The following is a 22,736-nucleotide window of genomic DNA, read 5'->3' on the forward strand; positions in this document are numbered from 1 at the left end:
AAAAAATTATTTATTTTTCTCAGTGCCCTAAACAAATCTATTTCAAAATTTTCAGGGGAGAAATGTCCATTGATCCCAAAGTTCAATCCCTTTGATAGGACACTAAGACAGTCACTGTCCAATCTTGTGGTGGTTAGGTTATCACCTTATTTGGTGGTATCTTCACTTTCTCCAGGACACTTCTTTCCTTTTCTTGGTTCTTGTCCAGACGTTGCATTTTCCTCCCTCTTCCCCTCCTCGTACGTCTAAAGGGGTAGTAGTTCCAGAAAAATGGTATATCTTGCTGAAAGTCCATAAATTCACCACCGCCCCAACAGGTCGGCCTATAGTGGCAAGCATAAATTCTGTCACTGAGTCACTATCAAGTTACATTGAATGGTTATTATCTCCACTCTTAAAAGGCATTCCCACATTGATTAAAGATACAGGCGACCGCCTCACTGCTTATGACAATTTTATATGGCAAGACAGTTACCAGCTGGTCTCTGTGGACGTTGAAAGCCTGTACACCCGCATCCCTCAGGATGCTGGTGTACAGGCTACAGCGTCCTTTTTGGATAAATTTATGAAATATCACCTGTTTATTTCTTTTATTAAGGATGCATTGGAATTTGTACTTAAAAATAACACTCTTCTGCATGATGGCCAGTGGTACAGGCAGTCCCATGGCACTGCCATGGGCACACTTGTATCATGTACGTACACCAATATTTTCCTCACAATATTTGAGCAACAATACATATTCACCCACAAAAATCCAATTATTAGCCACGTGAAATATTATCTGCGTTACGTGGATGATATTTTGATTGTGTGGGACGGGGGAAAAGAGATATTTGAGTCCTTTGTGAAGTATTTAAATACTGAGAACACTGTGAATATGTTATTTTTATGTGAGTTTTTTGATGTGAAGTTGGAATTACTTAACAATGTTCTAGTGACGTGAGGCTACAGAAAAACAATTGCAAAAAAATCACTTTTGCATTATCAAAGCTCCCATTTGAATTATGTAAAAGACAACAATCCCATACAGCCAAATGTTAAGTTTAAAACGGGTAAATAGTAACCCAGATACCTTTAGACAACAATTAAATGATTTATGTAAAAGACTATCGGAACTAGGGTACCCAGAAAGAATAATAAATCAAGCAGTTGAGAAAGTTGAAAAAAAAGATCGAAGAGATTTATTGTACCAATGACAGAAAAAACAAGACAACAACAATCGATGCGTCTTTTCCTTCAACAATACATGTATGGACGAACAAATCAAGAAAAGTATTTTGAATAACTGGTTCATCCTTGAACGCTACCCAGAAATACATGATTGTACTAGGGAAAGACCCATCATCACCTTTAGGCTCACTAAAACAATAGGTGACATGATAAAAAAAAGGAAAAAATCTAAATCAATAGAAAAAGGAAAATTGGCTAAATAGGTTGACCCCAAAGAGAAATTTCCTTGCAAAAATTGCAATTATTGTAAATTAACTATTGGCAAACGCAACTTTATTTTAGGAGGGGAAAATATCTTTGTAAACCAATTTATTTCCTGTCACAAAACGTATGTGGTGTATGCATTGATTTGTGATTATAATCTCTATTACATTGGGAAAACTAAAAGAAAATTAAGCACCCGCGTACGGTAACATATCTATTCTCTCCGGACCGGCAAGGGAACTACTCGCTTCATTGATCATATGAAACAAAGCCATCACAACGGTATTACTCATCTTAAATTTGCTGGCCTGGAGAGAATAGAAAATGTCCCCCTAGGAGAGGATCGACATGCCCACCTACTTCGTAGAGAGGCATACTGGATAATGTATTTGCAAGCTCTAGGCCCTTTGGGGTTAAATGAGAGGAATGATCTTTCTCCTTTTTTATAATCCGTCTTGCTTTTTACTATTATCTGTCTGTTGTTTCGTATAGCTCCTGTTCACAGGGCAATAGAAACAAAAGGAAAGTGGTTTTATTCATTGCACAGTTTTTTGTTTAATATGTTAATTTGCACTCACCTGTATATAAGCACCTTCCCTACAGCAGCATGACGTACTCACGACGAGAAGAAGCGTCATTTCCGACGCGAAACTAGTTGTCTAGTGGTACGCCCCCCTCACCTGAGAGCGCTGGCTCTCTCTCCCTGCACATCCAGCTATTGACTTGTCGTTTTGCTGTACGGACACTGACAATAAAAGCATAACTTGGCAAATACTTTAAAGTGGGGTAGTGCAGCTTCATTTTTGTCTTCATCTTTTCAGATTTGTAAATTACTTCTATTTAAAAATCTTAGTCCTTCCAGTACTTATCAGCTGCTGTCTACTACAGAGGAAGTTCTTTTCTTTTTAAATTTCTTTTCTGTCTGACCACAGTGCTCTCAGGAACGGTCCAGAGCAGGAGCAAAACCCCATAGCAAATCTCTAAATCTCTCCTGCTCTGGGAAGTTTCTGAGACAGACAGAGGTGTCAGCAGAGAGCACTGTGGTCAGACAGAAAAGAAATTCAAAAAGCAAAAAACTTCCTGTTACGCCGAGCGCTCCGGGTTCCCGCTCCTCCCCGGAGCGCTCGCTTCACCTCCTCCGCTGCAGCGCCCCGGTCACGTCCTCTGACCCGGGGCGCTGCGATCCTGCTGCTAGCCGGGATGCGATTCGCGATGCGGGTAGCGCCCGCTCGCGATGCGCACCCCGGCTCTCCTACCTGACTCGCTCCCCGTCTGTTCTGTCCCGGCGCGCGCGGCCCCGCTCCCTAGGGCGCGCGCGCGCCGGGTCTCTGCGATTTAAAGGGCCACTGCGCCGCTGATTGGCGCAGTGGTTCCAATTAGAGTTATCACCTGTGCACTCCCTATATTACCTCACTTCCCTTGCACTCCCTTGCCGGATCTTGTTGCCTTAGTGCCAGTGAAAGCGTTCCTTGTGTGTCCCTTGCCAGTGTTTCCAGACCTTCTGCCGTTGCCCCTGACTACGATCCTTGCTGCCTGCCCCGACCTTCTGCTACGTCCGACCTTGCTTCTGCCTACTCCCTTGTACCGCGCCTATCTTCAGCAGCCAGAGAGGTGAGCCGTTGCTAGTGGATACGACCTGGTCACTACCGCCGCAGCAAGACCATCCCGCTTTGCGGCGGGCTCTGGTGAAAACCAGTAGTGGCTTAGAACCGGTCCACTAGCACGGTCCACGCCAATCCCTCTCTGGCACAGAGGGTCCACTACCTGCCAGCCGGCATCGTGACAGTAGATCCGGCCATGGATCCCGCTGAAGTTCCTCTGCCAGTTGTCGCTGACCTCACCACGGTGGTCGCCCAGCAGTCACAACAGATTGCGCAACAAGGCCAACAGCTGTCTCAACTGACCGTTATGCTACAACAGTTGCTACCACAGCTTCAGCAGTCATCTCCTCCGCCAGCTCCTGCACCTCCTCCGCAGCGAGTGGCCGCTCCTGGGATACGCTTATCCTTGCCGGATAAGTTTGATGGGGACTCTAAGTTTTGCCGTGGCTTCCTTTCCCAATGTTCCCTGCATCTGGAGATGATGTCGGACCTGTTTCCCACTGAAAGGTCTAAGGTGGCGTTCGTAGTCAGTCTTCTGTCCGGAAAAGCCCTGTCATGGGCCACACCGCTCTGGGACCGCAATGACCCCGTCACTGCCTCAGTACACTCCTTCTTCTCGGAAATCCGAAGTGTCTTTGAGGAACCTGCCCGAGCCTCTTCTGCTGAGACTGCCCTGTTGAACCTGGTCCAGGGTAATTCTTCCGTTGGCGAGTATGCCGTACAATTCCGTACACTTGCTTCAGAATTGTCCTGGAATAATGAGGCCCTCTGCGCGACCTTCAAAAAAGGCCTATCCAGCAACATTAAAGATGTTCTGGCCGCACGAGAAATTCCTGCTAATCTACATGAACTTATTCACCTAGCCACTCGCATTGACATGCGTTTTTCTGAAAGGCGTCAGGAACTCCGCCAAGATATGGACTCTGTTCGCACGAGGCGTTTCGTCTCCTCGGCTCCTCTCTCCTCTGGTCCCCTGCAATCTGTTCCTGTGCCTCCCGCCGTGAAGGCTATGCAGGTCGACCGGTCTCGCCTGACACCTCAAGAGAGGACACGACGCCGTATGGAGAACCTCTGCCTGTACTGTGCTAGTACCGAACACTTCCTGAGGGATTGTCCTATCCGTCCTCCCCGCCTGGAAAGACGTACGCTGACTCCGCACAAAGGTGAGACAGTCCTTGATGTCTACTCTGCTTCTCCACGTCTTACTGTGCCTGTGCGGATGTCTGCTTCTGCCTTCTCCTTCTCTACAGTGGCCTTCTTGGACTCTGGTTCTGCAGGAAATTTTATTTTGGCCTCTCTCGTCAACAGGTTCAACATCCCAGTGACCAGTCTCGCCAGACCCCTCTACATCAATTGTGTAAATAATGAAAGATTGGACTGTACCATACGTTTCCGCACGGAGCCCCTTCTTATGAGCATCGGATCTCATCATGAGAGGATTGAACTTTTGGTCCTCCCCAATTGCACCTCGGAGATTCTCCTTGGACTTCCCTGGCTTCAACTTCATTCCCCAACCCTGGATTGGTCCACTGGGGAGATCAAGAGTTGGGGGTCCTCTTGTTCCAAGAACTGTCTAAAATCGGTTCCCAGTAACCCTTGCCGTAACTCTGTGGTTCCTCCAGTAACCGGTCTCCCCAAGGCCTATATGGACTTCGCGGATGTTTTCTGCAAAAAACAAGCTGAGACTCTACCTCCTCACAGGCCTTATGATTGCCCTATCGACCTCCTCCCGGGTACTACTCCACCCCGGGGCAGAATTTATCCTCTCTCTGCCCCAGAGACTCTTGCCATGTCCGAATACGTCCAGGAGAATCTAAAAAGGGGCTTTATCCGTAAATCCTCCTCTCCTGCCGGAGCCGGATTTTTCTTTGTCTCCAAAAAAGATGGCTCCCTACGTCCTTGCATTGACTACCGCGGTCTTAATAAAATCACGGTTAAGAACCGCTACCCCTTACCCCTCATCTCTGAACTCTTTGATCGCCTCCAAGGTGCCCACATCTTCACTAAATTGGACTTAAGAGGCGCCTATAACCTCATCCGCATCAGAGAGGGGGACGAGTGGAAAACGGCATTTAACACCAGAGATGGACACTTTGAGTATCTGGTCATGCCCTTTGGACTGTGCAATGCCCCTGCCGTCTTCCAAGACTTTGTCAATGAAATTTTTCGTGATCTATTATACTCCTGTGTTGTGGTATATCTGGACGATATCCTAATTTTTTCTGCCAATCTAGAGGAACACCGCCGGCATGTCCGTATGGTTCTTCAGAGACTTCGTGACAACCAACTCTATGCCAAAATTGAGAAATGTCTGTTTGAATGCCAATCTCTTCCTTTTCTAGGATATTTGGTCTCTGGCCAGGGACTACAGATGGATCCAGACAAACTCTCTGCCGTCTTAAATTGGCCACGCCCCTCCGGACTCCGTGCTATCCAACGCTTTTTGGGGTTCGCCAATTATTACAGGCAATTTATTCCACATTTTTCTACCATTGTGGCTCCTATCGTGGCTTTAACCAAGAAAAATGCTGATCCCAAGTCCTGGCCTCCTCAAGCAGAAGACTCCTTTAAACAACTCAAGTCTGCCTTTTCTTCGGCTCCCGTGCTCTCCAGACCTGACCCTTCCAAACCCTTCCTATTGGAGGTTGATGCCTCCTCAGTAGGAGCTGGAGCTGTTCTTCTACAAAAAAATCCTTCCGGGCATGCTGTCACTTGTGGTTTTTTCTCTAGGACCTTCTCTCCAGCGGAGAGGAACTACTCCATCGGGGATCGAGAACTTCTAGCCATTAAATTAGCACTTGAGGAATGGAGGCATCTGCTGGAGGGATCAAGATTTCCTGTTATTATCTACACCGACCACAAGAACCTCTCCTACCTCCAGTCGGCCCAACGGCTGAATCCTCGCCAGGCCCGGTGGTCTCTGTTCTTTGCCCGATTTAATTTTGAGATCCACTTTCGTCCTGCCGATAAGAACATTAGAGCCGATGCTCTCTCTCGTTCCTCGGATGCCTCAGAAGTTGATCTCCCTCCGCAACACATCATTCCACCTGACTGCCTGATCTCCACTTCTCCTGCCTCCATCAGACAGACTCCTCCAGGAAAGACCTTTGTTTCTCCACGCCAACGCCTCGGAATCCTCAAATGGGGTCACTCCTCCCATCTCGCAGGTCATGCGGGCATCAAGAAATCTGTGCAACTCATCTCCCGCTTCTATTGGTGGCCAACTCTGGAGACGGATGTTGGGGACTTTGTGCGAGCCTGCACTATCTGTGCCCGGGATAAGACTCCTCGCCAGAAGCCCGCTGGTTTTCTTCATCCTCTGCCTGTCCCCGAACAGCCTTGGTCTCTGATTGGTATGGATTTTATTACTGATTTACCCCCTTCCCGTGGCAACACCGTTATTTGGGTGGTCGTTGATCGATTCTCCAAAATGGCACATTTCATTCCTCTTCCTGGTCTTCCTTCTGCGCCTCAGTTGGCTAAACAATTTTTTGTACACATTTTTCGTCTTCACGGGTTGCCTACGCAGATTGTCTCGGATAGAGGGGTCCAATTCGTGTCTAAATTCTGGAGAGCTCTCTGTAAACAACTCAAGATTAAATTAAATTTTTCCTCTGCATATCATCCCCAGTCCAATGGACAAGTAGAAAGAATTAACCAGATCCTGGGTGATTATTTGCGACATTTTGTTTCCTCCCGCCAGGATGACTGGGCAGATCTCCTTCCATGGGCCGAATTCTCGTATAACTTCAGGGTCTCTGAATCTTCCTCCAAATCCCCATTTTTCGTGGTGTACGGCCGTCACCCTCTTCCCCCCCTCCCTACCCCCTTGCCCTCTGGTCTGCCCGCTGTGGATGAAATTTCTCGTGACCTTTCCATTATATGGAGAGAGACCCAAAATTCTCTCTTACAGGCTTCTTCACGCATGAAGAGGTTCGCGGATAAGAAAAGAAGAGCTCCCCCCGTTTTTTCCCCTGGAGACAAGGTATGGCTCTCCGCTAAATATGTCCGCTTCCGTGTCCCTAGCTACAAGTTGGGACCACGCTATCTTGGTCCTTTCAAAATTCTGTGTCAAATTAATCCTGTCTCTTATAAACTTCTTCTTCCTCCTTCTCTTCGTATCCCTAATGCCTTTCACGTCTCTCTTCTCAAACCACTCATCCTCAACCGTTTTTCTCCCAAATCTGTTCCTCCCACTCCTGTTTCCGGCTCCTCGGACGTCTTCTCGGTCAAGGAGATTTTGGCTGCCAAAAAGGTCAGAGGAAAAAATTTTTTTTTAGTAGACTGGGAGGGTTGTGGTCCTGAAGAGAGATCCTGGGAACCTGAGGACAACATCCTTGACAAAAGTCTGCTCCTCAGGTTCTCAGGCTCCAAGAAGAGGGGGAGACCCAAGGGGGGGGGTACTGTTACGCCGAGCGCTCCGGGTTCCCGCTCCTCCCCGGAGCGCTCGCTTCACCTCCTCCGCTGCAGCGCCCCGGTCACGTCCTCTGACCCGGGGCGCTGCGATCCTGCTGCTAGCCGGGATGCGATTCGCGATGCGGGTAGCGCCCGCTCGCGATGCGCACCCCGGCTCTCCTACCTGACTCGCTCCCCGTCTGTTCTGTCCCGGCGCGCGCGGCCCCGCTCCCTAGGGCGCGCGCGCGCCGGGTCTCTGCGATTTAAAGGGCCACTGCGCCGCTGATTGGCGCAGTGGTTCCAATTAGAGTTATCACCTGTGCACTCCCTATATTACCTCACTTCCCTTGCACTCCCTTGCCGGATCTTGTTGCCTTAGTGCCAGTGAAAGCGTTCCTTGTGTGTCCCTTGCCAGTGTTTCCAGACCTTCTGCCGTTGCCCCTGACTACGATCCTTGCTGCCTGCCCCGACCTTCTGCTACGTCCGACCTTGCTTCTGCCTACTCCCTTGTACCGCGCCTATCTTCAGCAGCCAGAGAGGTGAGCCGTTGCTAGTGGATACGACCTGGTCACTACCGCCGCAGCAAGACCATCCCGCTTTGCGGCGGGCTCTGGTGAAAACCAGTAGTGGCTTAGAACCGGTCCACTAGCACGGTCCACGCCAATCCCTCTCTGGCACAGAGGGTCCACTACCTGCCAGCCGGCATCGTGACACTTCCTCTGTAGTATAAAGCAGCTGATAAGTACTGGAAGGATTTCAGAGTTTTAAATAGAAGTAATTTACAGATCTGTTTAACGTTCGGGCACCAGTTGATTTAAAACAAAATAGTTTTTCACCGGAGTATCCCTTTAATTTTACATTGTTGACCATGCAAGATAAGGAATGTGACAATATCAAAAATGTTTTGTTTTTTTTTTTTTAGTTCTTGTTCTGTGTTTTTGTGTTTTTTATTTGGAAGATGGGGAAATGGGGGTGATTTAATTTTTTTTGTATATTTTTTTAAAAACATAGGCAGGCTGGTTTGTGGGGACTACAAAGAGAGGGTGACAACTGGGCCACTAGACACCAGGTCTGACCGTCAAAATCTGTATACAGTTGAATGACCAACATAGGAGTGATTTCTGATGGCAGCCATTACTGGCAGGTGTCAGCTGCTGATGGTGGTTATGGTGGGGGAAGAGAGGTTATGTATAGGTATCACACACAGCAAACAGGCTCTGGATGGCCCCTGGGACATTGTATACTTTAGAGTGGATCCCAACAATGTGGATCTCAACCCAGTCTTGGTTATTACAAATCCTTCAGCTGCTTGATTTATCTTTTATAGGAATGATCAAAAAAAATTTCTTATGAAAACCTATTATAAAAAGGACTTGCTTTATCGATATTAGTTATCTACTTATTTTTCTATAATTCTCACTTTTTCCTATTTTTGGATCACATTTTGGTGCTTCAGAACAAAATACCAAGTTTCCATAGAGATGTAGTCTCAACATACAATGGTTTCAACATACAATGGTCATCCTGGAACCATTTAATATTGTAACTTGAGGGACCACTGTACTACTATATGGGAAAAGAAGGTGTCTTGACTAGGAACTCTAATAATGTAAGTCATTCACTTCATTTTATTCAGCCTTGTCATCTTTATTACAGGAAACAGGCCCTATTGGTGAACAATGTTTTTGCAATTCTCGCTGCTCTTTTCTTGGGAACTGCACAACCAGCTGGATTATTTGAACTTTTAATAGTTGGAAGATTCTTAATAGGAATTAATGCAGGTAAGATAACATTACATATATTTCTTTGAATACATAGTTATAATCAACACATCCTTAAAGGGGTTATACACCATAAGGTGATTTTAGTACGTACCTGCCACAGTAATGGACATGATTAGGAAGGATCTGCACTTGTCTTGGGGCTAAATGGCTATGCTATGAGATTACCATAACACTGTGGCTAGCTTTTTGTGAACTGGTATTTCCTGTTTGACTTTTCTTTTTTTTTTACTACAAATCCCACAATTCCTTTTTCCTCCCTCCCACACATCAGCCACCCCACCCATTGAAACATAAATGAGCTGTGTTTTTCAATCAGAGTACCTACAGCTGTTGCATTAGTTGCAGATTGATCTCTCTCCCACCAAGCGATGTTAGTGTAAATAATTTCGATTTTGAGTTTTCTCCTCCACTTTGCTGCTATTCCTGTGAAACACCTAAAGGGTTAACAAACTTTATGAATGTCATTTTGAATATGTTGAGAGGTGCAGTTTCTATAATGGGGTCATTTATGGGGGATTTCCCACAGAAAGGCCCCTCAAATCAACCTCAAACTGAACTGGTCCCTGAAAAATTCAGACTCTGAATTTTTCATGAAAAATTGTAAAATTGCTGCTGGACTATGACGCCCCCTAATGTCTTCAAAAAGTAAAAAGATGTCTATTTTATGATGCCAACATAAAGAAGACATATTGTATATGTGAATCAACATATAATTTATTTGGCATGTCCATTTTCCTTACAAGCAGAGAGTTTGAAAGTTAGAAAAATGCAACATTTTCAAAATTTTCATGAAATTTGGGAATTTTTTGCAAATAAATTATGCTTAATTAGTCTTAAATTAGAATATGTCACAAAAAAAATCTTGGAATCAAAATGATAAGTAAAAGCATCCCATAGTTATTGAAGGAGTACTCCAGGATGGAAAAATTGTCCTCCATACTGCCTCCAGGAGGAGGATCGCAGCGTAGACCAGAGTGGGTTACCGGAGGCACAGAGGGAGCGAAGGAAGGTATGCATCTCTTTATTTTTTTTTACTGCCAGCAGTAGGGAGGACAATTTTTCCATCCTGGAGTACTGCTTTAATGCTTAAATTGACAAAGGTCAGATTTAAAAAAAATGGCCTGGTCCTTAAGGTCAAAATGGGCTTCGTCCTTGAGTGGTTAAACTAGATAGTGAGCTCCCCAGAATCAGATCATAGAGCCCTATTACATGGGGCAATTATCAGCCTAACAGACCAACATCGACCTGTGCAATAGGGCCAAAGATCAGCTGATGAGCTCTTTCGTCGACTGATCGGGTCATTTTGACTTTTAGCATAGTGCTCCCTGCATGACATTACAAAGCCATGTGATAAGCTTTGTAAATGAGTGCCAATCTATGAGATTGGCGCTTGTTTACAGGGCGGCTCAGTTGTCAAATACAGCCCTTAGTGGACACATCTGTATAAATCTTTGGTGGTTGTAAAAATAAAAAAGAAGGTATACTGATAATATGTCGTCTGTGCAGGGACACGTGCAGCCAATCAGTGGCAGCAGCGGTGTTCTACCTCAGTCAGGTGAGTGGGACAGTTCCTGTGGGGACAACACATCATCAGGAACCAGAAAATAACTAAGAGGACTGGGCATGTCTCCTGGGCTGCAGGAGATCAGGGTAGGTTAGTATACCTTTTTTTTCTACATTTTCTCCAGGTATCTTAATCACTGGACAATCCCTTTAAAATATTCAGCTTGCTAAAATTAACAGTATAGCACAAATTCCTGGCAGTGAAAGTGTGGAGAGTAGTGTCTGCTTCATTTATCAGACATGTAAGGTGGGCAATGAATAAACCACAAAGTACAAGACCTTTTTTCCCTATTAAGTTTCTCCTCCTCCCGTCCCTTTATTTACCATTAATGAATCGGCAGTTTATCAAGCCTGTCACAGCTTTGTGAGAATTAAGATTTCCCCACAGCTTTCAGCCTTTACAGAAAGAGCTCCAGTAATAGCCGCTGTGTCCCAGGAGTCGGGAAACACAGGATCTACTAAGACATTTCAGTCTGAAGGAAATTAAAATGTAATTACTTTTCTTTCAATCAGAGTGCCTTTTTGTCTGGACGTAAAAACTTAATTCAATTACACTGAACTTTTCCAAACTAGGGTTTAAAGTGGCTGTTCATGTTAGGAAACAATTTTTAGACTATATACAGCATAGATATATCATACAAGAGAAAACTGTTGTTAAACTTGCAATGAGTTACAGTTTGTACTGATTCAAAGCTGCGTTCACAATCCTGTGGATTTGCAAACTTTAGGCCTCAAGCACCTCAAAGCCCTGTAAGTGACAGCTGTAAAGAGACACATGAAATCCTTAAAGGGGTACTCCGGTGGAAAACTTTTTTTTTTTTTTTTTTTTTTTTTTTTTTTTTTTTAGCAACTGGTGTCAGAAAGTGAAACAGATTTGTAAATTACTTCTATTAAAAATTCTTATTCCTTCCAGTACTTATTAGCGGCTGTATACTACAGTGGAAATTCTTTTCTTTTTGAATTTATTTTCTGTCTTGTCCACAGTGGTCTCTGCGGACACCTTTGTCCGTGTCAGGAACTGTCCAGAGCAGCATAGGTTTGCTATGGGTATTTTCTCCTGCTCTGGACAGTTCCTGATACAGACATCAGGTGTCAGCAGAAAGCACTGTGTACAAGACAAAAAAGAAATTAAAAAAGAAATGAATTTCCTCTGTAGTATACAGCTGCTAGGAAGGGTAAAGATTTTTTAATAGAAGTCATTTAGAAACCTGTTTAACTTTCTGGCACCAGTTGATAAAAAAAAATGTAAATAAAATTTTTTTTTCCACCGGAGTGCCCTTTTAAAGCTTGTTACAACTGGAAACAAGCACTCTGCATGCTGTTCAAAGGTACTGCATAGGATTCCATAGTAGGTCTCCTTCATACTGTGTTTTTTTTTCTTTTGGACAGACTTTTTTTTTTATATATGGAAATTTCTCATATGCATTTTTATCCCTAGAATGTGTTTATGGAGAAATGCCTACCGTAATTGTTTTTCAGCCAGATAAGATTCAAATGTTACATTTACCATTATTTCCATGGCTTTACAAAGAGAGGGGGTGAAGTCTCATCACTGCAGTTTCCCTAATGAGATCACCCGCCTAGACTCCAGCAGCCCACATCCATAACTGCTGTGCTCATATTGCCATGAAGCAGAAGTGATTTGACCTGTAATCACAATTGAGGTATCTCATGAAGATTTTAAGTCTTCAGGCTGTGTTCAAATGTTGCATTTCACCATGTTTTGGCTGTTTTCGCTGTGACTTTCCAAAATTGCAGAAAAAAATGATTCGTTTGTATCATGATTTGTGTGACTGCTGTAAAATAGTGGCATGTTCCTGTAATTTTGGGAAAATCACAGCAAATAAGGCAATGTGTGAACACCTCAGCCTCAGGGAAGGTATATAACTACAATATATCCTAATTCTATAAAGACAGAAGCAGTATACAGATGGATCTGCGAGGGGAGTGGTCTGTGAACAGCCAGACGAGATCTAACAAGTGATGATGTCATACTGTAGTTCACAGGAAGTCAGCTGACTTAGGACAGACCCCCTTCCTCACATACAATAAAGGGGTACTCAAGTGGAAAACATGTTTTCAAAGCATTTGGTGCCAGAAAGTTAAACAGATTTGTAAATGAGTTCTATTAAAAAAATCTTAATCCTTCCAGTACTTATCAGCTGCTGCATACTACAGAGGAAGTTGTGAAGTTCTCTTCAGTCTGACCACAGTGCTCTCTGCTGACACCTCTGTCCATGTCAGGAACTGTACAGAATAGAAGCAAATCCCCATGGTAAACCTCTCATACTCCTAAACTGTTCCTGTCATGGACAGAGGTGTAAGCAGAGAGCACTGTGGTCAGACTGGAAAGAACTTCACAGCTTCCTATGGAGCATACAGCAGCTGTTAAGTACTGGAAGGATTAGGTTTTTTTAATATGTCATTTACAAATCTGTTTAACTTTTTGGCACCAATCGATTTGAAAACATTTTTTTTTCCACCGGAGTATTCCTTTAAGCAGTGAGATTTTCTGTGGGTCAGGTGGTGATCACATGACCAAATTACAGTAACGGAACATATAGATGCAGCTGCCCTGAAACTAAACAGATGGCACTGTAAGATTAGTGATGGTGAATATGCATGATATAGGCAGCAAAAAATCCTTAACATTTCTCATAGATAAGCACAAAGAAGGGGTAAGCTACGGAACATGAAACCAACAGCAATGTCACCTTACTGTCATGATTAATTCCCAACCTGAAGAGGCTGAACACAGGGTTGTTTTAATAGATAAAAATGCAAATGTAACTAATAATGAATGGGTTGGAGGTCTGGAAGATTAATAGACTGTGATGTGTTGACCGTGATCACTATGCAAGTGCCAGCTGGATCTTAACCTTTTGCTTCCCAGTAATATTTAAACCCATCACAGGTGGAATTCTCCAGTTTATGAATAATAATGGAGTAATCTGTAATATCCGATTTTATCTCGGCACAAGACATGTGTAGTCACTTGTATAGTTATCACAAGTTTTACACAGTGGAAAAGGATGTATTGGATATGCATGTTAAAGAAGTTGATGTGCCGTTTAAAATCATATGGCTATAAAAGAATGGATTTCCCTGCTTGCCAGGTCCAAAGCATCATTGATGCTGAAGTGGCTCCAGATCATCGTTCTCCTACTTACTATATAATATATACACTTTAGATTATATGGTTTAAATGAGCTAAAGAAACAGATGAGAGCATACTTAGTATCGGCTGTTGGAGCATTATATAGTATATTAGACATGTATATTGCCTTAAAGGGGTAATCCTGTGGAAAAAGAAAATTCTAATCAACTGGTGCCAGAAAGTTAAACAGATTTGTATATTACTTCTATAAAAAAATCTTAATCCTTCCAGTACTTATCAGCTGCTGTACACTACAGAGGAAGTGGAGTTCTTTGTTCTTTTCTGTCTGAACACAATGCTCTCTGCTGACGCCTCTGTCTGTGTCGGGAACTGTCCAGAGCAGGATAGGTTTACTATGGGGATTTGCTCCTAGCCTGGACAGTTCCTAACACAGACAGAGGTGTCAGCAGAAAGCATTGTAGTCAGACAGAAAAGAACAACTCTACTTCCTCCTGAGTATACAGGAAAAAGGAAGAGAAAAAACAACGGGGCACTCCCTAGTGTAGTATTTCTGGAATAAAAAGTAAAGGTGCAAATACCCCCCACCAGCACCCAAGGTGATGCAGTGACCTTGAGTGGATGTGTAGAGAGGTCAGTGGGGCCTCTGATGTGTGGTTGAGGGTATGCAATGATAGAATTGTCACAGTCTGCTGCTCTCACCCCTTATTTTTGCGTGTTCCCAAGGGAGGGAGACAATAAGGTATTGGGAAGGTATAGAAAGTGTGGGGTTTTTGAGAGCGCTACTGTATCTCGACGTGAGAAACAGTGATCAAGCCGGCACTTACGTAGGACTAGCTTTTATTGGTAAAAGAAGTCAAAAGTGAAACAGGACAATGCGTTTCGGCGCCTTCCACAGGTCCACAAATATAATTTTGTATAGTCCTGGCTGGGGATCCCGGTACCCAGCCCGCCCACTGGATCCCCGGCCAGGACTACACAAAATTATATTTGTGGACCTGAGGAAGGTGCGAGTGTGCGCTGAAATGTGTTGTCCTGTTTTACTTTTGACTTCTTTTACCAATAAAGTAGTCCTGCGTAAGTGTAGGCTTGATCACTGTTTCATTTGACTTCCGGCGAGATATAGTAGCGCTCTCAAAAACCCCGCACTTTCTATACCTTCCACAATATCCTGAGTATTTTTTTTCCCCACTGGAGTACCCCTTTAAAGGGAGGTTCTATGGAGTACTCTGTTTCGAAAGTGTGAGAGAATAGCTCAGGGCAAATCGGAACAGATAGAAGTCATAGACAGGGATATAGAAGTGAAGTTTAGATAGTGCTTCTGTTTTTATTTTCCAGCACAGAAAAATAAAATTACAGCCTTGACACTCAAAGGCATAAAACACAAAATAAATCCTGCTTTTCAAGCACTGACTAAAGCTAAAATTTCCCTATCTATACAGATGGCTTACTACGAGCCACCCAAATCAACAAAGGTTTTACTCACACAGGTTAGAATGTCCCCTTTTGAGACTGCAAAACTCAGGATTCAAACTCTCATCAGTGGTGCAGGTTTTTCACAGCCTTACTTGCAGATTGATTCTCACCAAGTTTTAAAGCCCAATGATGAACTGTCTTCAGCACCCTTGCTGATCTGGGCTAGTCTGAAAATGCAGAATGGCCCAGGAAGGGGAAAAAAGCCCCCACTACCAAATCTGCTTTTTTCCCCATAAAAATCTGGCACACTCACAGGACTTTCAAAGGTCCCTAGGAAGCTAAATCTCACTATGGATTTAAAGTGTTACTGTCGATAACAAAAACTTTTGATATAGTGTAGATAATACTATTATATGCATATTATTATATTATATGCATGTTATATTTTTGGGTAAAAAAATTATGTCCCTGACACTATTGCCTGCGTGTCTCTATGAGAAGACCAAATACAGGAAGTGTGGGAGGGACAAGCAGGGCTCTGAGCAGGCTCCTGGCTTGTCAATTATTCTGCTGTGTGAGCCAGGAGCATGTCAGAGAGCCTCAATGCAAAGAGCCCTGCTTGTCCTCAGTGCACGGAGCCCTGCTTGTCCTCGGTGCACAGAGACCTGCTTGTCCTCAGTGTACCGAGCCCTGCTTGTCCTCAGTGCACAGAGCCCTGCTTGTCCTCAGTGCACAGAGCCCTGCTTGTCCTCAGTGCACAGAGCCCTGCTTGTCCTCAGTGCAGAGCCCTGCTTGTCCTCAGTGCACAGAGCCCTGCTTGTCCTCAGTGCACAGAGCCCTACTTGTCCTGAGAGCTTTGCTTGTCCTCAGCGCACTGAGCCCTACTTGTCGTCAATGCACAGAGCTTTGCTTGTCCCCGTTGTACAGAGCCTGGCTTGTCCTCAGTGCACAGAGCCCTGCTTGTCCTCAGTGCACATAGCCCTGCTTGTCCTCAGTGCACAGAGCCCTGCTTGTCCTCAGTGCACAGAGCCATGCTTGTCCTCAGTGCACAGAGCCCTGCTTGTCCTCAGTGCACAGAGCCCTGCTTGTCCTCAGTGCACAGAGCCCTGCTTGTCCTCAGTGCACAGAGCCCTGCTTGTCCTCAGTGCACAGAGCCCTGCTTGTCCTCAGTGCACAGAGCCCTGCTTGTCCTCAGTGCACAGAGCCCTGCTTGTCCTCAGTGCACAGAGCCCTGCTTGTCCTCAGTGCACAGAGCCCTGCTTGTCCTCAGGGCACAGAGCCCTGCTCGTCCTCAGTGTACAGAGCCCTGCTTGCACTCAATGCACAGAACCCTGCTTTTCCTCAGTGTATAGAACCCTGCTTGTCCTCACTGCACAGAGACCTGCTTGTCCTCAGTGTAGAGCCCTGCTTGTCCTCAGTGTACAGAACCCTGCTTGTCCTCACTGCACAGAGCCCTGCTTGTCCTCAGTGTATAGAGCCATGCTTGTCCTCACTGCACAGAGCCCAGCTTGTCCTCAGTGTACAGAGCCCTGCTTGTCCTCAGTTTACAGAGCCCTGCTTGTCCTCAGTGTAGAGCCCTGCTTGTCCTCAGTGTACAGAACCCTGCTTGTCCTCACTGCACAGAGCCCTGCTTGTCCTCACTGCACAGAGCCCTGCTTGTCCTCAGTGCACAGAGCCCTGCTTGTCCTCAGTGTACAGAGCCCTGCTTGTCCTCAGTGTACAGAGCCCTGCTTGTCCTCAGTGCACAGAGCCTTGCTTGTCCTCAGTGCACAGAACCCTGCTTGCCCTCAGAGCTTTGCTTGTCCTCAGTGCAGAGCCCTGCTTGTCCACCCTCACTTCCTGTATTTGGACTCCTCACAGAGAGACACACACAATAGCTGTAGGGACAAAAATATACAATAAAAAAAAATGTATACTACAAATATACATATAATGGTATTATCTACATTTTATAAAAAGTTTTTGCTAACGACACTGACAATAACTATTTCTGGATTTCCCATGTATCACCCAGCTTTTCCTGGATGATATAAGGACTTCTTGCAACCTGGTGACAGATACACGTGTCAGGTACCTCAAGGAAATATAGTGATCCCCAATGATCATTCCTGTCACTGTCTCACAATAGATATGTTTTCCTTTTTTCTAGGTGTTGGAATGTGTGTACAACCATTATATCTAGGAGAAATAGCTCCAAAGGAAATAAGAGGCCTTACATCTGTGGGCATTAATATCTTTCTAACTATTGGGATCTTGGCTGGACAAATTGTTGGTTTACGGTATGGACTATCTAAACTTACAAAAGATAATACGCTTAGTTTTTAAGCATCTCTTGAAATTAAAAAGTTATATTATATTCTAAATGTATTAATGGGAACCTGCCAAACTGAAAGTATAGTTCAGTCTGCGTTTAGCATTTTATAGAGCAGGAGGAGCTGAGCAGATTGATATAGGCCATTTATTTATGGCATTTATTTGTCTTTACGTTAGACAGCTGACAGAGAACCTCATTCTCTGTAAAGACACTTGCATTAAATGATTAATTTGTCTTCCTCCCTAACTGAGGTCTTTTACCTTCATTTTTGTCTATAAAAACTGAACAGAAGTATTCATTGAGGTAGTCAGCTAATCATTTATCCTCTTCTACGTTCCTTCATTCCTTTGTTTTTAATTCAATAATTTTTTGTTTTAGTTTTTCCATTTAAGCATCTGAAAAATGTCTTATTCCTGTTTTTCACGAACTGAGCTAGTTTATCTTCTGCCTGTGCTTGAGAAGCTCTTATAACTTGCTTGACCTCTTTCTGCCTAATCTTATAGATTTCCCCTTCATCATTGCTCTGATTCTTTTTTTTTCTTTTTTTTATAATCACTAAATACTAGTTTTTTTAATTATTATTATTATTATTTTGGTCACTGCTGAGAATGTTCATTCTTTCAGCATAATACATTCTGAAATGCATTGCAGTCTATGGATATGCCACATTTTACAGTGGTCCTACCGCAGGCTTGTTCTGCCGGAGCCTGCTAGAGGTGGGATCACCACCCCAAAGATCTCCGGGCAGTTATTCTATAGTGTGAATGAGCCCTAAGAATAGCTTTAACTTAAGAGATAAACATAATAGAGCTTTACCGTTATATCAATCTGGCACCTCATGGTTCTTAAAAGTTCTTGATTTAAGGAATTTTACATTAAAGCGGTTATCCAGGAAAAAAAACTTTTTTATATATATCAACTGATTCCAGAAAGTTAAACAGATTTGTAAATTACGTCTATTAAAAAATCTTAATCCTTTCAGTACTTATGAGCTGCTGAAGTTGAGTTGTTCTTTCCTGTCTAAGTGCTCTCTGATGACACGCGTCTCAGGAGCTGTCCAGAGTAGAAGCATATTCCCATAGCAAACCTATTCTGCTCTGTGCAGTTCCAGAGACAAGCAGAGATGTCAGCAGAGAGCACTGTTTCCAGAAAGATAAGAACAACTCAACTTCAGCAGTTGACGATTCTTGGAAGGATTCAGATTTTTTAATAGAAGTAATTTACAAATCTGTTTAACTTTCTGGAGCCAGTTGATCTAAAAAAAAAAAAAAGTTTTTTCCTGGAATACCCCTTTAACCCCTTAAGGACTCAGCCCATTTTGGCCTTAAGGACTCAGACAATTTAATTTTTACGTTTTAATTTTTTCCTCCTCGCCTTCTAAAAATCATAACTCTTTTATATTTTCATCCACAGACTAGTATGAGGGCTTGTTTTTTGCGCGACCAGTTGTCCTTTGTAATGACATAACTCATTATATCATAAAATGTATGGCGCAACCAAAAAACACTATTTTTGTGGTGAAATTAAAACAAAAAACGCAATTTTGCTAATTTTGGAAGGTTTCGTTTTCACGCCGTACAATTTATGGTAAAAATGACGTGTGTTCTTTATTCTGAGGGTCAATACGATTAAAATGATACCCATTATTACATACTTTTATATTATTGTTACGCTTAAATAAAAATCACAAACTTTTTAACCAAATTAGTACGTTTATAATCCCTTTATTTTGATGACCTCTAACTTTTTTATTTTTCCGTATAAGCGGCGGTATGGGGGCTCATTTTTTGCGCCATGATCTGTACTTTTTTTGATACCACATTTGCATATAAAAAACTTTTAATACATTTTTTATAATTTTTTTTTTAATAAAATGTATTAAAAAAGTAGGAATTTTGGACTTTTTTTTTTTTTTCGTTCACGTCGTTAACCGTACGGGATCATTAACATTTTATTTTAATAGTTCGGACATTTACGCACGCGGCGATACAAAATATGTCTATAAAAAAATTTTTTTGCGCTTTTTGGGGGTAAAATAGGAAAAAACGGACGTTTTACTTTTTTATTGGGGGAGGGGATTTTTCACTTTTTTTTTACTTTTACATTTTTTTCCTTTTTTTTTTTACACTTGAATAGTCCCCATAGGGGACTATTCATAGCAATACCATGATTGCTAATACTGATCTGTTCTATGTATAGGACATAGAACAGATCAGTATTATCGGTCATCTCCTGCTCTGGTCTGCTCGATCACAGACCAGAGCAGGAGACGCCGGGAGCCGCACGGAGGAAGGAGAGGGGACCTCCGTGCGGCGTTATGAATGATCGGATCCCCGCAGTCCGATCCGATCATTCATTCAAATCGCGCACTGCCGCAGATGCCGGGATCTGTATTGATCCCGGCACCTGAGGGGTTAATGGCGGACGCCCGTGAGATCGCGGGCGTCGGCCATTGCCGGCGGGTCCCTGGCTGCGATCAGCAGCCGGGATCAGCCGCGCATGACACGGGCATCGCTCCGATGCCCGCGGTTATGCTTAGGACGTAAATGTACGTCCTGGTGCGTTTAGTACCACCGCACCAGGACGTACATTTACGTCCTGCATCCTTAAGGGGTTAAGGCTGGGTTCACACCAAGTTTTTCAAATACGGTTACCGTATACGGTTTTCCGCTAAAAAAACGTATGGCAAAAACTGTATGCAACCGTATACAACCATATGACTCCAAATTAAAATGTATACGGTTTTTCTTCGTACGGTTCTATCCGTTTGCATCAGTTTTTGCCAACGGTTTTGCTATTTTGTTGGAATTAGTTTTCCAGCAATTTAATACAGTTACTATTGTTCTATTGAAATTCCAATCTGCGCATGTGTCAACTTCAAAAACGGATTAGAAAAACCGTGTGCAACCGTATTCTGAAATTCTGTGTTAGGTTCTCATAGACAACAATGTTAAAAGAACCGCATACGGTTCGCATACGGTTTTCCAACCGGAGGCAAAAACGTGGTCGACAGCGTTTTTGCCTATGGTTGAAAAATCGGCAAAACCGTATCCGAGGCAAAACGGATGCAACCGTACACAACATTTGGAATACGGTTTACAATGCATTCTCTATGCATAAGGTTTCGGATACGGTCGTATACGTTTTTTGCGGAAAACCGTATACGGTTACCGTATTTGAAAAACGTGGTGTGAACCCAGCCTAAAAGAGATTTAGCCTATGTTGTAAAATGCAGCTGTCCTGTATGTGTTTGATACAGTGCAATACTCTATTCTTGTATTACACATAGAAACGTGATATTATACATTGTGCAGGATATCCTAGAGACCAGACATTTTTCACTTTCAATGTTTTAAATTTTATTCAGAATAAGTATAATTATTACAGTTAAATTATAATGCAATAAACCACTGACAAAGAACTTTTTTCCTTTTTTTAAATCGCTTCAATGATATATACATTTTCCAACTTTAATGTATTAGTCAAGCTTGAATAACTGTATCTACTTTTATGTATCTACTGTATTTTTTAGGAATAATTTTCTAGTATCTGACAGTTTCAGGAGCTTAATAGTCACATATCTGTGTATTCATAGAGAGGTGCTGGGTGATGAAAACTCCTGGTCTTTACTGTTGTCCTCCTGTGCCATTCCGGCTCTTATACAACTAGTGACACTGCCATGCTTTCCTGAAAGTCCCAGATACCTTTTACTAGAGAAAAAAGATGAGTATCGATGCCAAATGGGTAAGATATGAACTGTAATAAAACTACATTGTAGAATGAACATGAATAATGTTTTCATATTTGAAATTCATGTTTAAAGCTGAAAGAAACTTAGATTTATTAGTTTACAGCAACAACTTCCATTTTTTCCCAGAGCATGTGTGTTTTGGTGTGTGCATTTTACACCGTACACTAAAAATACTATATCTAGAATACTTTAGAGTTCTGAAAGAGGGAAAAGGAAATACTCATGGGGGGTATTCATCAACGGATTTATGTGTTTTTTTCTGTAACTTTGGTGCAATTCTTTGGCGCAGTGTCTTTTTGCGATAAAGTTTGGCGCACTCCCTCCACTGTCATTTTTTAAACTTTCTCAAAATCACACGGTCTTGTGTGTGATTTTTATTTTGGTCAATAATTCATCATTTGCGCCAATCGATCTTTGGTGCACTTTTGGGGTTTTTTTTGTCGCAATTCACCGCCAAGAAATTTTGTACATGGTAAACACACATAACAATGTCAGAAAATGTAAAGGCGTCAAAATACATTACATTTTTTTGTGAAAGCAGCGACGCCTCCAGGGCTGCTTAATACTATCCTGCGACATAGTTGTCTCTTAGGGACCTTCACCCTCTGTTGAGCCAGCATTGGACATGGCCACACAGGTTCGGGAAAGGTAAGCACTAAAAGTAACCCAAAAAAAAACACTCAAGTTAAAAATAAAATCCATTTCATATGGTGGCTATAAACCCCACAAAAGAAAATAACTCACGTCGCTTGCTGATATACTGCAGGAGGGACTCCGAAATGGCTGCTCTACAGGGTAAAATCCTCTGTGGCAGTAAGTTCTGTGTAAAAGGGGCTGTGAACAGCTGATTTCAACATTTGCGCCAAAACTACTAACAACGTTCACCAAATGATAAATTTGGTGCACGTCCACAAAAACCAAAGTGAAAAAAAATAGGGCAAAAAGAAACTGTCAACAGGCAAATTGATAAATACCCCCATGATCCTTTGTGAGATGTTATACATTACAGAGCCAGCCATAGTTTGTCTTGGGATCCCAGCTGTCAACCACGGACTTGATGTTTTTTATTTTTTCCCACTATATGCAACTTTATAGTTTTATGTATTTTCCTTTCTTCACACAGCTCTGAAATCATTGTATGGTTCACACAACTACCAAATAGAAATGGATGATATTCAGAAAGAATCTCATGCTTTAAATGGTGAGAAACCGAAAAAGATACTGGAGCTGTTCTTCGATCAGTCGGTAAAATGGCAACTAATAACGATTATTGTGGCTAACATGGGACAGCAGCTCTGTGGGATCAATGCAGTAAGTGAAACGCTTTCCCTGTACATAATCTAAGACCACACAAGTCCAC

The 22,736-nt window shown here is 43.1% G+C and overlaps 1 protein-coding gene across 4 annotated transcripts in view; it reads left to right on the forward strand.

The window, feature by feature from the left end:
- Positions 1-22,736, forward strand: part of LOC130309111 (solute carrier family 2, facilitated glucose transporter member 11-like) — an 87,913-nt gene that overhangs the window by 47,553 nt on the left and 17,624 nt on the right. For 2 of the 4 annotated variants that reach the window (XM_056552285.1, XM_056552286.1), the window contains 4 exons: positions 9,090-9,214; positions 17,461-17,590; positions 21,221-21,369; positions 22,500-22,687. In XM_056552285.1, the coding sequence (XP_056408260.1) occupies positions 9,090-9,214; positions 17,461-17,590; positions 21,221-21,369; positions 22,500-22,687 (592 nt within the window). Of the gene's footprint in view, positions 1-8,578; positions 8,720-9,089; positions 9,215-17,460; positions 17,591-21,220; positions 21,370-22,499; positions 22,688-22,736 lie in introns of those variants that run through there. The other 2 variants (XM_056552292.1, XM_056552287.1) reach the window with 2 other exon arrangements.

This window comes from Hyla sarda, chromosome 1 (assembly GCF_029499605.1).
Source record: "Hyla sarda isolate aHylSar1 chromosome 1, aHylSar1.hap1, whole genome shotgun sequence".
NCBI lineage: Eukaryota > Metazoa > Chordata > Amphibia > Anura > Hylidae > Hyla > Hyla sarda.